The 14,816-nt window shown below is 49.8% G+C and overlaps 1 protein-coding gene across 4 annotated transcripts; it reads right to left on the bottom strand.

Annotated features, from left to right (window-relative positions):
• Window positions 1-254: 254 nt before the first annotated feature.
• Window positions 255-14,482, bottom strand: LOC127006812 (zinc finger protein Gfi-1-like). Of its 4 annotated transcripts, XM_050877161.1 has the most exons (10): window positions 14,314-14,481; window positions 10,251-10,685; window positions 4,074-4,270; window positions 3,066-3,223; window positions 2,716-2,823; window positions 2,340-2,493; window positions 1,950-2,131; window positions 1,542-1,711; window positions 1,056-1,221; window positions 256-838 (listed from the first exon to the last, which is right to left on the bottom strand). In XM_050877161.1, exons 2-10 carry the CDS (start codon window positions 10,422-10,424, stop codon window positions 777-779), a joined length of 1,371 nt encoding a protein of 456 aa, XP_050733118.1. In that variant the 5' UTR covers window positions 10,425-10,685; window positions 14,314-14,481; the 3' UTR covers window positions 256-776. The 4 variants fall into 4 exon arrangements, with proteins under 4 accessions (XP_050733116.1, XP_050733114.1, XP_050733115.1 ...); XM_050877159.1 differs by having other exon boundaries at window positions 255-838; window positions 2,340-2,823; window positions 14,318-14,482; XM_050877157.1 differs by having other exon boundaries at window positions 255-838; window positions 2,340-2,823; window positions 14,314-14,482.
• Window positions 14,483-14,816: the final 334 nt, after the last annotated feature.

Consider the following 14,816-nt stretch of genomic DNA (forward strand, 5'->3'; position numbering starts at 1 on the left):
CCCTCCCCCTACCCCCTACATTAACCCCTCCCCCTTACACACACTAACCCCCACCACCATACACTCCCCCCTCCCCTCCAGTCCTCCCCCACACACACACACACTATCACAAGCACTACTCGCCCCTGGTTCTCACGGGACTAAAAAAACACATGATCGAGGTCTGACGGAGATCAAGTTAACCTTTATCCTATTATGACCTCCACTTCCATACATAATAACCCTTCCCCCTCTACCCCCCTTCTACGGCCCTTACACCCTTCCACGCCTCCCCCCATCCCCCATTTTAGGCTCTAGGGCAGTCGAAGGAAGCCACCACCACGTTCCCATAGGCCTAGATTCAGGTTACTTCACTCAAAATCGCAGCCTGAATCTCACCTCATTCACACGCACTCATACTTCCTCCTCGAGTGAGTCAGTGATGAGTTTGTGTCTTGTTGCTTCTCCTCTTTTCCTTTATCCTCTTATTTACCACACGAAAACTAGAGAAGGGAAGAATCAATGAGGATTTATTGTCTCTATTGCAATCTTTTCTCCCTTTACGGTTTTTCAGTAGATTTTTGTGTTCTTGAATATCTCCCATTCTTCTAGCCTTCCTATAAACACTCGAGTCTCTGGCTGTGAGTTGTGAATGTGGTGAAGAAGCTGACGGGGTGATGTTGGGATGAGCAGGGAGGATGAAGAGTCTGAGGACGTGGAGGTAGTTTTGTACTGGAGTATGGGACGGCTGGAGTGGTGATGAGGGAGGGGAAGAGGTGATGAGGAGGTGCTGGGCCTTACACCACCACCCGCCTGAGACTCCCGACCCCCGGGCCTGCTCTCTCGTGCTGTTTTAGTCCTGTAAAGTCAGACAAGTCACGTGACATAAAAAAATCCACTTTCCACCTTTATAGTTCTGTTTACTCGTTCATCAAATCTGTGACTTTATCGATGAATGACGATGCTGAGATGAAAATCGTCTTTACACGTGACTACTAGCTAAACGTTCCTTCGCTGACCCGCCAACAAGCCAACAAAGTTCCCTGCTTCACCCTTCGGCCCGCCCCGCACCTCACCTGTGTGCAGGAGGAGGTGGTTGCGCTGGTTGGTGAGCTTGCTGAAGCCTTTGCCGCAAACGGGGCAGCGGTGGGGCCACTGGCCGGTGTGGACGAAGGAGTGGCAGCGGAGGTCACCAGGCGTGGGGAAGGACCGGGAACACACGCTACACTTGTGCGGCTTGTCCTGAGAAAGGAAGAAGAAGAGGAGGACGACGAGGAGGAGGAGGTGAAAGATGAGGACTTATTACTCACATCCATGTGGCAGGCATCAGAATAATATCAAAATACTTAAAAGAAATTAATTCTCGGTATTTCCCTCTCTAGTAGTGAATCCCTGGGGTAAAAAAAGGTATTTGCCATCATCTTATAAAGCTAAAATTACTATTAAAACTATTTTTTTAAAATATTGAAGTGAGTGTCATCAGGGAGGGAGAAAAGGTTAATTAAGACAGTGGGCGAGAAGGAAGCCGCGACAGGCGAGTGAGTGCGTGTGAGTGTCTTCACCTTGACGTGCGTCATCTTGTGGTAGTAGAGGTTGGAGGACGCCGTGAACCGCTTGCCGCAGGTGGCACACTGGTGGGGCTTCTCGCCGCTGTGGATCCTGCGGTGCGTGTTGAGCGACGAGCTGGTGGAGAAGCCCTTGCCGCACACCTCGCACACGTGGGGCTTCTCGCCTGCGGAAACACGGAACTCAAGCACTGACTCGCGGCCAATTTGTCACGGCAACGCTTCCTGCGGTGAGCGGCGGCGCCTTGGCACCGCCTCTGCTGTGCTACGTCACAGGGAAGAGTTAGTATTGTCGTGGCACAAGGACTTTTGCTGAATCAGGACGCCTCAAGCATACTTTTTCGTATGCACTTTATAGACTAACACAGCAATTTTGTAAACTTGTATAACACTGCGTCTGCCTACCGGTGTGTGTGCGCATGTGTCGCTTCAGGAGACTTGGCCGGTCGAATACTTTGCCGCAGACGTGGCAGGGCAGCAACGACCGCTCGCGAGGCCGACGCGGCGCCACCTTGTCAAACGCCCCGCCGCCGCCCGTCTCCCCCGCCAGCGAAAGGAAGTCTTGGTGGCCCAGCGCCTCCTGTAGTCTGCACGGCGGGAAGGGAACATGACCATGGGAGGCAAGGTTAAAATTTGAAATATTACATCTTTCTCGGTTTACTTTGAAAAACCGCATACTGCACTACTTAAGTCATGGTAACAATAATGTACAAGTATATATCTTCATTAGTTAGACTTAAAGCAAGCGGCATCCTGAGGCACTCTGTCCATAGCTGTTGACGCCTTGCAACTCACCTCACACCGCAGTCTTTGTAGGGGCCCTGAGCGGCCTCGGGGGCAGGGAAGGAGAAAAGTGGAGACACAGGGGACCTGGAGGGCTGGTCACCGCTCTTCCTGAACAAGGCAGACCTGCCGCCCACCAGCGGCTGAGACAGATCCAGCGGGGCATCTGGAAGCAAGGAATCGTGATCAGCAGGAGGCGCGTTTGTGAGGAAGGGGAGGGTGATGATTACGATGACATGTTGAAGAAAAGCGAGGAACATCTCGACAAATACAGACTGACTAGAGCTATACAAAGCACAGGAGCGTACACACACACGCGCACGCGAGCACACACGCAAGCACGCGTCTAGGAGAGACATGGGGCTCAGGGGGATGCCGTGGGACTCACCGTGCATGAGGGCTGCCGCCGCTCGCCGGTACAGCGCCGCTGCCATCACCAGGCGCGGCGAGGCGCTCACCTCGTCCTGCAGGCCGCCGCCGGGGCTCCCGGCCGGTCCTGGCGGAGTGAAGGCACAGTAACGAGGAGAACGTGAGAAAAGGTGCACGCTGGCAAGGGACAAGTGGAGTGAATATGGAAGCAGAAGAGGTAGCAAAAATATTACAACATTTTCCTTTGATTATTTGTTTTGTAGAGCAGAATAATGGATGACAAGTTGAAGACACTGACAATGCTCTGTGGGAAAACTTTCACGAGACGGAGAACAAATCAAACCGAACACATCAAGAATTACAGCTCACCTTCGTTGGTGACCAGCCGAGCGTCCTCAGACTTGAGGAGGAGGGGGGAAGGGGGCGAGAGGAGGGGGTGGGGGACTGGGGGACTCAGGGAGGGGGGTCGCGGGAGGTTGTCGGGGTGGAGTGTGAAGGCGACCACCTCCTGCTCGGGGGAAAGCGACCTGGGGAGGGAGGAGGAAACACTTGAAACACTTTATTATGCTTTATTATGCTAGGATATAGGTAGAGAAAGGGGAGGGAGGGGAGACGACGATAAAGGGGAGGAGGAGGAGGAGAAGGAGTCAGTGACAATATTATCAATAATATTATCAGAAAAAGTCATATATAACGTTACAAAAGAGAAAATATGAAAATAGAACGACGATTAATAAAGAAAATAAGTAGAGTATCAACGTGTTTCATCTAGTGCTGGAAAAATAAGTGATTAGATTAGATTATTTTTCACTTCCATGATAAGAATAACACGAGTGAAAGTTCTAAAATAGTTAATACCATCTCTCTCTCTCTCTCTCTCTCTCTCTCTCTCTCTCTCTCTCTCTCTCTCTCTCTCTCTCTCTCTCTCTCTCTCTCTCTCTCTCTCTCTCTCTCTCTCTCTCTCTTCGGCCAAACCAGTCAGGGATCGGTCAGCGTCCATTCCAATACAGATCACGAAGATAGAGAGGTTTGGATTACTTGCACGCGCCCTCCTCTGTGTGTGTGTGTGTGTGTGTGTGTGTGTGTGTGTGTGGAGAAGGACGATGATAGGTGGAGATAAAGACGGGTACGATTAGAAATAAAAGAGAGAGAGAGAGAGAGAGAGAGAGAGAGAGAGAGAGAGAGAGAGAGAATACCAATAATATCATCAGAAAAAAAGCTACAATAGAGAAAATAAAAACAACACAAAAAACAACGACGATTAATAAAGAAAAATAAGTAAAACATCAACGTATATAAAAATGAATAGCTTGGGAGCATGGACTGACCTACGCGTGGCCCCGGTGGTCATCTCCGTCACTTATCCCCGCCACGTACCTGATGACGGTGAAGGTGATGGTGTTGTGTGGGGTTAGCGCGGCCACCATGTTCACCTCGCCGCTGTACTGGGCCGCCACACGCAGGAATCGCACCCAGTTACACTCCCGCAGAAGAGACGACTTGCTGGGGGCGTCCGCGTGGGAGGCTGAAAGGTGCTCCCGAAGGCGATCGTAGGAACCCCAGCTGTTTCGTACCTGTGGGGGAGGACAGGTAAGGAAAGGGGGGTTAGGGGTTGATTAAGAAAGGTATTGTTTTTCATGTATATCCCATTTTTTCTTGTTTCCTGAATTGCTCTTTTACATCTGGTTATATAGTACAGGTTTGAATTCTCCATTATTAGTTCTCTCGCTTATCTTTTAATCTTTCTTTCTCGGCGGACCCTCTTCCCTAATGCGTTTTATGACGTTTTATGAAACCTTCCCTGGGCGATGAAACTTTAACTGAACCGCAAACACCGCGAGACACATGGAGGCGCGTAACTCGAGGCGGCTTCTATGGACCGAAAGTGTCCGGATACATTTTGTTATTAGCGCGGCTCTCGCCTCTGCCTCCCGACTCCTGGACTGCGGTCACTGGCGGCGGCGGTGGGTTGCATCACTCAAACCTCCCTCCTCGCTCCCTCCCACTGCCCCTTCCTTCCCTTCCTTTCCTTTATTCTAGTGTTTTCTGCTCCTCTTATTCTTCCATAACTTTTCTATACTCTTTTTCTTTCCATTATTTTGTTGGCACTGCTCCCTTTCTCTCTCCTCCTCCTCTTTCTCCTCCTCCTCCTCTTTCTTCTCCTCCTTTTTTTCCGTTCCCTTATCCATCAACCACGTCCTACTCCTTCGTGTCATCTGTCCTTCCTCGTCCTCCTCCTCCTCTTCGGCCTCCTGCCCCGCCCAAAGCGTGTTAATGGCGAGGCGTGATGGACGGGACAACCTGATCGACACTTCTTCCATAACCAGATAGATAGATAGATAGATAGATAGATAGATAGATTGATAGATAGATAGATAGGCAGATAGACATATAGATAAATAGATAGAGATATCTTATGTGCCTTCCGATACTGTAGAAAAACAATTAGGTCAGGTCTTAGGATGAGGCGGAAGAGATAGATAGATAGATAGATAGATAGATAGATAAAGATAGGTGGATGGATAAATAGATAGATAAATACAGAGATATATTATGTACTGCTTCCGTTACAGTAAAAAGAGACAATTAGGTATCACTTTAGGAGGAGGAGGAGGAGGAAGAGGAGGAGGACACTGGTAAGGTGACCCGTGATCCCACTCACACAAAACCGGTACAGGACATTTCTTTTTCACTCTGACGCCACAGTAAACATTATTTTTTTTTTTCCTTTCGTGGTTATGCGTGCTTGAGGGGTGAACAGGTCCGTGTGTGTGTGTGTGTGTGTGTGTGTGTGTGTGTGTGTGTGTGTGTGTTATTTCTTACCCTGTTTGTCTCTCTTTATTCTCTCTCCCTCCCTCTCTTCATTATCTCCGTCGGAAAGTATCTCTCGCTCGCTCTCGCTCTCGCTCTCGCTCTCGCTCTCTCTCTCGCTCTCGCTCTCGCTCTCTCTCTCACCCTTCCCTCCTCCTTTCCTCTTCGTCTTGCCTTCCTTCCTCTTTCCTCTCTTCATCTTGCTGCCTTCCTCATATTCTGGCTCTTCCTTCCTTCCTCTTCTTCCCTGCTCTATCGCTTCCCCTTCCTCGCCGCCTCCTTTGTCTTCCTCCTCTCCTTCCTCTCTCTCTCTCTCTCTCTTCCTAACTCCACGAATTCAACACGAGTCTAATGCCTTCCTTAGTTTGTGTTCTGCTTTGCTGTGTTATCATTCTTTCCTCCCCGCCCCGTCCCCGCACCACACTGTTCCTTAATGTTTTCCCTACTTGGTCTGTTACTGCTTGGTCTGTTACTCTAAAACATATTTCTTCCTTAGTCAATTTTACCCCTGTCTCTCGCTGTCTTCTTTTCTTTTCTTCTGTTCCTTGACGTTTTCCTTACTTGCTCCATTACTCGAAAGCATATATCTTCATTATGTCCATTTTTTCCTTTCCCTGCCCTGTCCTTCCCCTCCTTGCCGCTCCGTCCCCTTCCCATACTGTTCCTCGGCGAGTCTCCCTCCCCCCCTCGCCGACATATAAACACGATCCTTCCCACACCTCTTTTATCCTCCTCCCCTAGACCTTCCTCCCCATCTACTGTTTCTCGCCCTCTATTAAGCTCCTAGCTATCCTTTCCTTTCCCTTCCTTTCCCACCCCATGCCTGCTCCTACCTTTCTGCCCTCTCCTCTTCCCTTTCCCTTCCCTGCCGTCCCATCTCTGCCCCCCTTCCTTCCTTCTCCTCCCTTTCCCTTCCTTCCTATTCCATGCTTGCTCTTCCTTTCCTTCTTCCTCTCTTTCCCTTCTCTCTCTTCCCATGCTTGCTCCTCCCTTCCTTCCCTCTCCTCCCTTTCTCCTTCTCTCCTATTCCAAGCCTGCCCCCCTTCCTTCTTTCTCCTTCTCCTTTTCCCTTCCCTCCTATCTCATGCCTGCCCAATGCCCTCCCTGATTCCTTTCCCTTTCCCTTCCTTCCCATCCCATCCCTGCTCCCCTCCCTTCCTTCTCCTCCTTCTTCTCCCTTCCCTCCTATCCCATGACTGCCCATCGCCCTCCTTTCCTTTCCTCCTGCCTATAGCTTTTACCTTCCCTTTCGTCCGTACCCTACTCCTTCCCTTTCCTTCTACATATCGCCTTTTCCTACCCTTTCGTTCTTACTCTGCCCCTTCTCTTTTCTTCTGTCTACTCCTTTTCACTCCCATCAATGCCTCCCTTCCCTTTCCTTCTGACTATCGCTTTTTTTTCCTTTCCTCTCTTCCTTACTCAGCTCCTTTCCCATCGCTGAATTCGTGTTGGGGAGGGGAGGGAGGGGAGAGTAGCAATGGGGAGTAGTAGTATTAAGAGGGGAGTGAAAGTACCAGGAAACACAATACCTAGTTACCATTAGTTAACATGTGTTCGCCCTTCGTCAATTGTGGTCACTAGGCCTGATGAGCAAGCTACGACAGGGATTTCTAATTAGCATATTGGAGTCGGCTTGCGGTGACGAGGGACATGATGAGTTCTGGAAAGGGCAGGTATAAGCAGAGTGAGAGGTAGGTAGAGAGGTGTGGAGGTAGGGAGCGTAATGTTATGACCAAGATGCGAATGTGAAGTGAGGAAGTGACGCGCATGTTTTGGTTGGAATGTTTTGTTTAGTATTATCATTTTTGTTGTTCTTGTTCTTGTTCTTCTTGTTCTTCTTTTTCTTTTCCTTTTTGTCATTCTTCTTCTTCCTTTCCTTCGTCTCTTTCCTCATCATTACATTCTTTCTTTTTCTTTTCCTTCTGTCTTCTTCTTTTCTCTTTCTCCTTCTTCACCATTTTCATCTCCTTTTTCCATTTCTTCTTTTTCTTCTTATTATTATTATCTCTATTCATATTTTTATTCTTCATGTTATTATTGGTATTACTGTGTTGTTATTATTGTTAGTGTCGGAGCGTCCGTCATCCCTGGCCGCCCCTCGCCCATCCTTTCATCGCCTCGTTACATGACAGCCCGCGCGGAGGAGGTGACCAAAACTTTCTCCGCCACGTGTCACCTTTTTGTCCTCCTGAGTGACGCGCGAGAGTGACGCCGCCGCCGCCGCCCTTCACCCGTGGCCGCCCGAGTGAGACGAGGCAAAGGTTCCGGCCGGCGCTTCATTATCTTCCACGCGACGCTCGTTTTCCGCCGCTTTCTCAAGCTTGCCCAGATGTTCACGACGCGAGACCACGAGATAAAAGCGGCGCCGCTCACAATGCCACTTACGACCCGAGGTGCAGAGGGAAAAAACACTCGTATTGTCTTCAAAGGTGTGCTCGCTGATGTACACCGGCGATCACCTCCCTTGGTTGTGCGGCAAAGGTTGTGGAGGCTGTGAGGGGGTGGTGGGCAAAGAAGCTCCTCCTATGGCCTGTTGCAAAATATTACGTTCTAGCTTAGAAGTTCCGTATTTACTTGAGACTTGAGGTGAAGTTGTCAGTTACGCTTTTAAAGTACACAAGAATGTAAATAAGAAAAATAATCTGATTGACTAAATGTACTCTCCCCTAGTGATTCATATAATTACTTTAGATTGCCGTGAATTTGAGGGTTACGATATCGAGTTTCACTAAAAAAACAGAATCATGATTTTTACCGATTCCACGTTATCTTTAGACGAAGTGAAACAGTCAAAAACTTCGCTGAAATGTCTAAAAGTACATAAAAATAACTTTCTTCCTTTTCATATCCTGAAGTAGCACAGGTGACAGTCCGGCCCAGTTCCTCTTAAGCCAATAAATCAAAGCTGTGACATTTGCCGCAAGACTGACTGCAAGATTGACGCAAGACTGAGAATAAATACTATAAATAAAAAATAACATTTCTCTCCTTTCTATTCAGTAACGAAACGTTGAGTACCTCCCATCGAGCAGGAGCCAATAATTCATTCACGCGCTTGTCCTCTAAATCACTCTGACTCCCCGCGCGTCAATAACTCACCAAGAAACTCACGCACCAACTCATCCTCACCACCTGGACTACCTTCACCTGTCACCCCGATCCCTACACCTGCGCCGAGTAGCAAGCAACACCGCAAGTAACACCGTCCTCTCCCTCTCCCTCCCTCCCTGTCTTCCCACACTAACCTACACCTCCAGGGACCGTCCGCCTCGCCCCAGTGTTCCCATGGTCCCGAGAATGGCTGCTAGGCTTTCCCGGGTCAAGGATCGGGTGAAAGAGGTGCCACGTCCAATCTTCCGCATGGGTTCCTCCACGTCTTTATTGTGTGCGGCCTGGCCCGAGGCGGTAATGCGATCAGCTACACCTCCTGCGACCCAGACTCAGACAGACGCGCCGGCAGTACTGGGACACCGACCGCTTTGTGTGGCTTTTGGGTAGTAGTGGTGGTGGTAGTAGTAGTAGTAGTAGTAGTAGTAGTAGTAGTAGTAGTAGTAGTAGTAGGAGGAGGAGGAGGAGGAGGAGGAGAAGGATGAGGAGGAGGTTGTGTTAGAGAATGGGATGGGATGGGCAAGAGTAATTCGTGAGCTTCTGTATTCTTAGGCACGTTAACTTAATTCTTCTGTTTTTCTTCTTCTTCTTCTTCTTCTTCTTCTTCTTTAATAGGGTCACTTTTGTGTATAAGAGTCCTCCACCTTGGTCTGTTTTGTACCATCTGTTCATTGATGGTTTCGTCTCAAGTCACTCTTTCCGCCATCCACGCATCCACCTCCTCCTCGGCCTCCGTCTCTGCCTCGCCCCGCCCCGCGCCCCACGCTGCCCGAGTACTGGCCGCGCTTGGATCGCCTTACCCGGTAAAATCACTTCAGACAAGAAGCTCCACAAGGAACGTAAACCCAAGGAGCCCGAAACTCGAGGTGGGGGAGGAGCCGAGTAGGAGGAGGAGGAGGAGGAGGAGGAGGAGGAGGAGGGTGCCCATCGTCTCATCATTTTACCTTTAATGATCCAACCTGACCACAGCGCATCAAATATCACATTGGAAAAATGTACTAAGAGTGATTTTTAATGATACAACGCCTGTCGTACTACAGCTGCTGCGTATGTCGGGCGGGAGGGACGAGGGGGCGGCGGCCGGGCACACAGTGAAGGACGTACAGGCCCGTAATTAGGGCTGATTTTATTTTGGGTGGGCAGAGGGCGTCACAGGTTCATGAAGTGGATGACATGGTGGTGAGCGAAGCAAGCATGTGGAGGGGGGGGAAACTTTTGAAAAATAAGCCCTTTTAGGGGCATTTTGAGGCCGATATAAAAAAGCGTTAAGGGCTATAGCCCCCCTTGCCCCCCCAGAAATTACGGTCCTGACGTAGGTCAAGACATTTTTAAAGCTTAACTGAATCTGTTCGCGGTGATAAGAACGCTCTAGGAAATGACAACGACCGAGACCCAAACACGACGCGTTTCTTTTCGAGGTAGTTGTCGTAAAAGTATAATTTCATTTTGTGAATAACCGAGCTAACCAAGGATGGATGGATGGTCATATGCTGTTCTCTATACTCGGGACATTCACTCCCGCACGAAGAAGAATGAAAGAAAAAAATGACGAAGGAAGTAAAGAAAACGAAAAGAAGAAGAGAAAAGGAAGGAAAACTAACAACCAACCAGTCAATTAGTAACAGTAACACTCACGTCGGAGGGCAGCAGCAGCGGGAGGGGCGGGAGGCGGGCCGTCCTGAGGGTGCCAGAGGTGGGCGTGAAGGTGGTGCCTTGAGCCACGCTCGTCGCCGTCACCAGGTGGAGGGTGGCGGCCTCGGCAGACCCCTGGAGGCACAGGTGGCGGGGCAGCAGCACGCAGGTCTCCATGGCGGGAAGGGGAGTAGTAGTAGTAGTAGTAGTAGTAGTAGTAGTAGTAGTAGTAGTAGTAGTAGTAGTAGTAGAAGTAGGAGGAGGAGGTGTCTTGATGCCTCTTCGCTCCTGTACTCTTCTGTTCCTCAAGCTCCTCTTCGATGCTCTTGTTGGTGTCCCGCTGAGTACGAGTCCAGCTCACGACGTCCCTTTATGGTCCAGACTCATCACCTCGTAGTCGTGGTCCCAGTGCAGCGCTCCGTCTCTACAGCGACGCATCTGCAACAGTGAAACACGTGCATCGGTCACTCACCAGGCACCTCAAGGGAAGGAATGACCCAGTGAAGGGAAAGGTTTAAATTACACTTTAGTATGACATGACTTCTTTCCCTTGATGCTCGCACTAATCCAGCAAGTAAGTTCTCTATATCAAGCATTTATCTATTACGTGGCAGGACCCATATTCTCAAACATTTCGCGGTTTGCACACCCACACTTGATAGGGCTTTCGTAGAGGTTATGTTAGTATTTCCACGGGTAGTTTTGTAAGGACTAGTGATAGTTTGGCAAAAGCTTCTACACCATGAGCGGCAAGACACTTATGAGAACCCGACTAAACTCCTTTGTGGCCTTGGGAAATAATTGTTGTGAGCCGTAAGCGTCCGGGAATACGGGCCCAAGCTCTTGAAGGGGAAGAATCTGCAAACGGAACTTCAATACTACAGCGTTTTTTCTTTCCTACTCGCCACCTTGCTTCATCCCGTCACTCACCCCAGTCTTAAAACCCTAAGTGTCTATATCACTTCCTAGGCTCGTGAAGTGGAAGAAGTGGTCAGTAAGGGCAATGCTGTAAAGGACACTTCAATATGACATCGTTTCTTTCCTTCCCCACGCCGCTTCGTTTCATCCCTTCACTCACTCTAACCTTAAGAGCCTCCGTGTCCATATCACTTCCAAGAATCGTGAAGTGGTTAATAGGGACGACGTTGTAAATGGCACTTCAATATGACATCGTTTCTTTCCTGATCTCCTCGCTGCCTCGTTCCGTCCAGTCACTCACGCCTTCCTGAGCATCAGCCGTCAAAATATTTACCTCCACTCACGGCATCATTCACTGGCCCTCGTGAGTCACTTCGCTCCTGTTGATGCTGCTGCCCGCACGTCGCTTAGCTTTCCCGCGACCCTCCGTGACCGATTCACTTAAAGTCTTACCGTGAGTCATGAATGGATTAGATTAAACTGTTGATTTTGAGTTTATTATTTGCTCGCTTGAATGCACAACTCCGTCAAAAGCACAAGGGTCACGCTGTAAACCACGCTATTCACAGTACAAATTGACAGCGAGGCGCGTGTCCTGAGAACTAATGAAGATATGCTGTTGATCTTGAGTTTATTATTTGCTCGCTTGAACGCACAGCTCCGTCAGTACCACGCTATTCACAGTACATACAAACAGACAGCGAGGCGCGTGTCCTGAGAACTGATCAAGATATACTGTTTATGTTTTTTGTTTATTTTTGCACCAATAAACGCACTACTCGTCCATATCTCATTATTTTTATCGCAAACCACTTCATTGGCGACACTAACGGATGAGCTGGAGCGCGTCGTGATAACTTATTGATTATGTATTTTTTGTTTATTCTTGCACGGATAAACGCACGATTAACCAGTACAATACCATTTTTACCGTCAGTCACTTCATGCGCGATACAAGCAGACGAGCTGGCGCGTGTCTCGGAGATGGGGGAAGCGCGCGCAGGTGAGGGACAGCGTGGCCAGGTGTGGGCAGCGGAGGCGACGGACGACAGTATTATGCGGAGGCAGCTACCAACCCCGCTGACCCCTCACCCCGCTCACCTGGCCCCGCCCACCTGCCTGACGTCACCTCACGCCCCATCACACCTGTCCGTCACCGCCAGCCGAGTGATAAAAGAGCAGCAGGTGAATGGAAGGCGTAGAGGAACCCGAAGTTTGACCAGGCTTGGGAGATCCGTTCACGTGACTGATTCTATAAGCCGAGATATCTTGTGCATGTCCTCGTGTGTCTGAATAACGAATAGATGAGCTTATTTTATATCTATTTTTGTGCCATGACGGTGGCTGTGGGTCAATGAGGAGATTTAAGTCGAGTTTCAGTTCTTATCCATCCCCATGTCGACAAAAAATAAATATGTTTGCGGGAATATTACAGCAGATGGTAACACACACACACACACACACACACACACACACACACACACACACACACACACACGGCCGTCCATTCTGCCGGCTATTGACTCAGGTGGAGACAGGCGTCGTGGGATCGGAATAACAAAAAATACTCCCTCGTTTACAGTCCCATATGGTGCGCGTTTATTTCTTTGGTCATTGCGCAACGTCTCGAGTGTTTATTTGCATGTTAGGCGCGACGCGGAGGCCCAGCGAGGCCAAGGCAACAGTGGAGTGAGTGCTCGCCGCCCTGGGCCTGAGAAGCTGTGATGCATTGCGGGGCGGCGCTGCCCTTCACGTCTCTCCGGCTGCAGGAGGACACGCTGCCGTGGGTGATGACAGCGGCGACAGTAGAGGCTGTGACAACGTGTGAAAGTTGACGGTAACGAGTACGAACTGTGATTGAACGAACTGACAGTAGATATGATGTCTGTTTTTACGTTGAGAGACCGACAGCAATGAATGAACAAATGATATGTCCGCAACACATATCTCCCACAACGTAAAACAGATGCCCATCATAAGTTCTAATATGATCGAAAGTGTGTTTTGACGAAGGTTTATAATGATGGCGGGTAAACATCTCAACTTCGGATAATTATTATTGTTATAGTTATATTTACTTATTCTGTTAGTTATTTCCTGTTCCCTAGCCTGTCAGGGCAGCGGGTATGGAAGTAAGCATAGCTATTGGAAATACCAGTATTTTGTGCTCGAATCTCACGGCTTGTCGGCAGGAGGGGGAAACTGGGATATTCGACAAGCCAAAGCTAAGCAATTCCTCCATCCTTAGCCCATCCGCTGGGGCGCACCTTCCCCACGCTGGTGTGGGCGCGGCAATAACACGAGGAACACACAACTCACGCGGCGGTCTTGTTCCCAGCATCTTCCAGCCATCTCTGACGACGCATGTGTAATAACTTTTCCTTCCTCCCATCCACTCAGCTCATGATAGGCCGTTTAGGATAATCAGTGATCCCACGCAGTTTTGCGCGCACTACAACTCAATAAGAACAGTTTTGTGTTTGGAAAAACGACGAAGTACTTTGCTAAGACACCCTCCCACCCCCAATCAATAAATCAATGGGGGCATACTACGGGGGGCGCGTTGCCTCACCCATCCTACGACGCCAAGCCCAGGGGATTCCCCCGCAGGCTCCCTTCCCATCCTATATATAAGTACCTCATGGCAGGATCTATCGACTTGCCCAAGCCACGGGCAATGTGGACGTCCCCTTGGCCTCCTAAGCCTCTCGAAGGATCAACGACTACCCAACCCCGTTCTAAAAATAATGGGCCCCAATGCATGGCCTCTCCTTATGGAATTATATGCGAAGGAAAATGCAATCTAATCTAGTAAAGTGGATAGCTCTGTATGGACACTGGGCCCCCTCACAAAAAAGACCTAGGTCGTCTCTGCTAGCCGCGTCCTTGCTACAGCGTCCCCAAGCATCACCGATTAACAACCCTTGTTGTTGCAAAAGCCTCTCCAAGCATCATCACCCTATGCCCACACATGCTACGTGTATCCCTACTAACAACCCTTCATCCCGACATGGCACTCACCTACAACATTCTACACCTCCCGCCTCGCCGCGTCCCTGCTACAGCATCTCCAAGCATCATCCTATGAATTCACAAGCCACGACTACCTTCCCGAACAACCCTTCATACCAACACGACGCATGCTCACCCACACCATTCTACGCCTCCCGTCTCGTCTGGATCCCGCCGCCGTGTCGTCCCCGTCAGGCCAGGAAGGTAAGCGCAGGGCAGCACACGTCAGGGCAGGAAGGTAAGCACAGTCAGCACCACACCGGCGGCGAAAGAGTTGAACATTACCCGCCGCTCCGCTCCCCGTGACAGGCTGGCCGGGGACGTGGGGGCAGCGGGGTGGACTTCGGACTTCATCTCGGGACGCTTCAGTCACTCACCTGCTTGAACCCTACTGGCTGACCCCTCTCTGTACGCCAATTAGCGGCCACCTGGTAAAGTGTAGGTGTGCTTATGTCTCCTGTCGCCAGCACACGCCCAGGGTAAAATAAACTCGTGTAAGATGTCATAGTTCACTGCATGGTTACTTGTATCAGAGGGTGAGTGAATACCATAAGGTTCATTGAGGGGTCGGTCACCATACTGCTTTGCACGCCAACTAACGGCTGTCTGGTAAGTAAATAAGTGCTGGCGTTGTATCTT

Source organism: Eriocheir sinensis, chromosome 33, assembly GCF_024679095.1.
Source record: "Eriocheir sinensis breed Jianghai 21 chromosome 33, ASM2467909v1, whole genome shotgun sequence".
NCBI lineage: Eukaryota > Metazoa > Arthropoda > Malacostraca > Decapoda > Varunidae > Eriocheir > Eriocheir sinensis.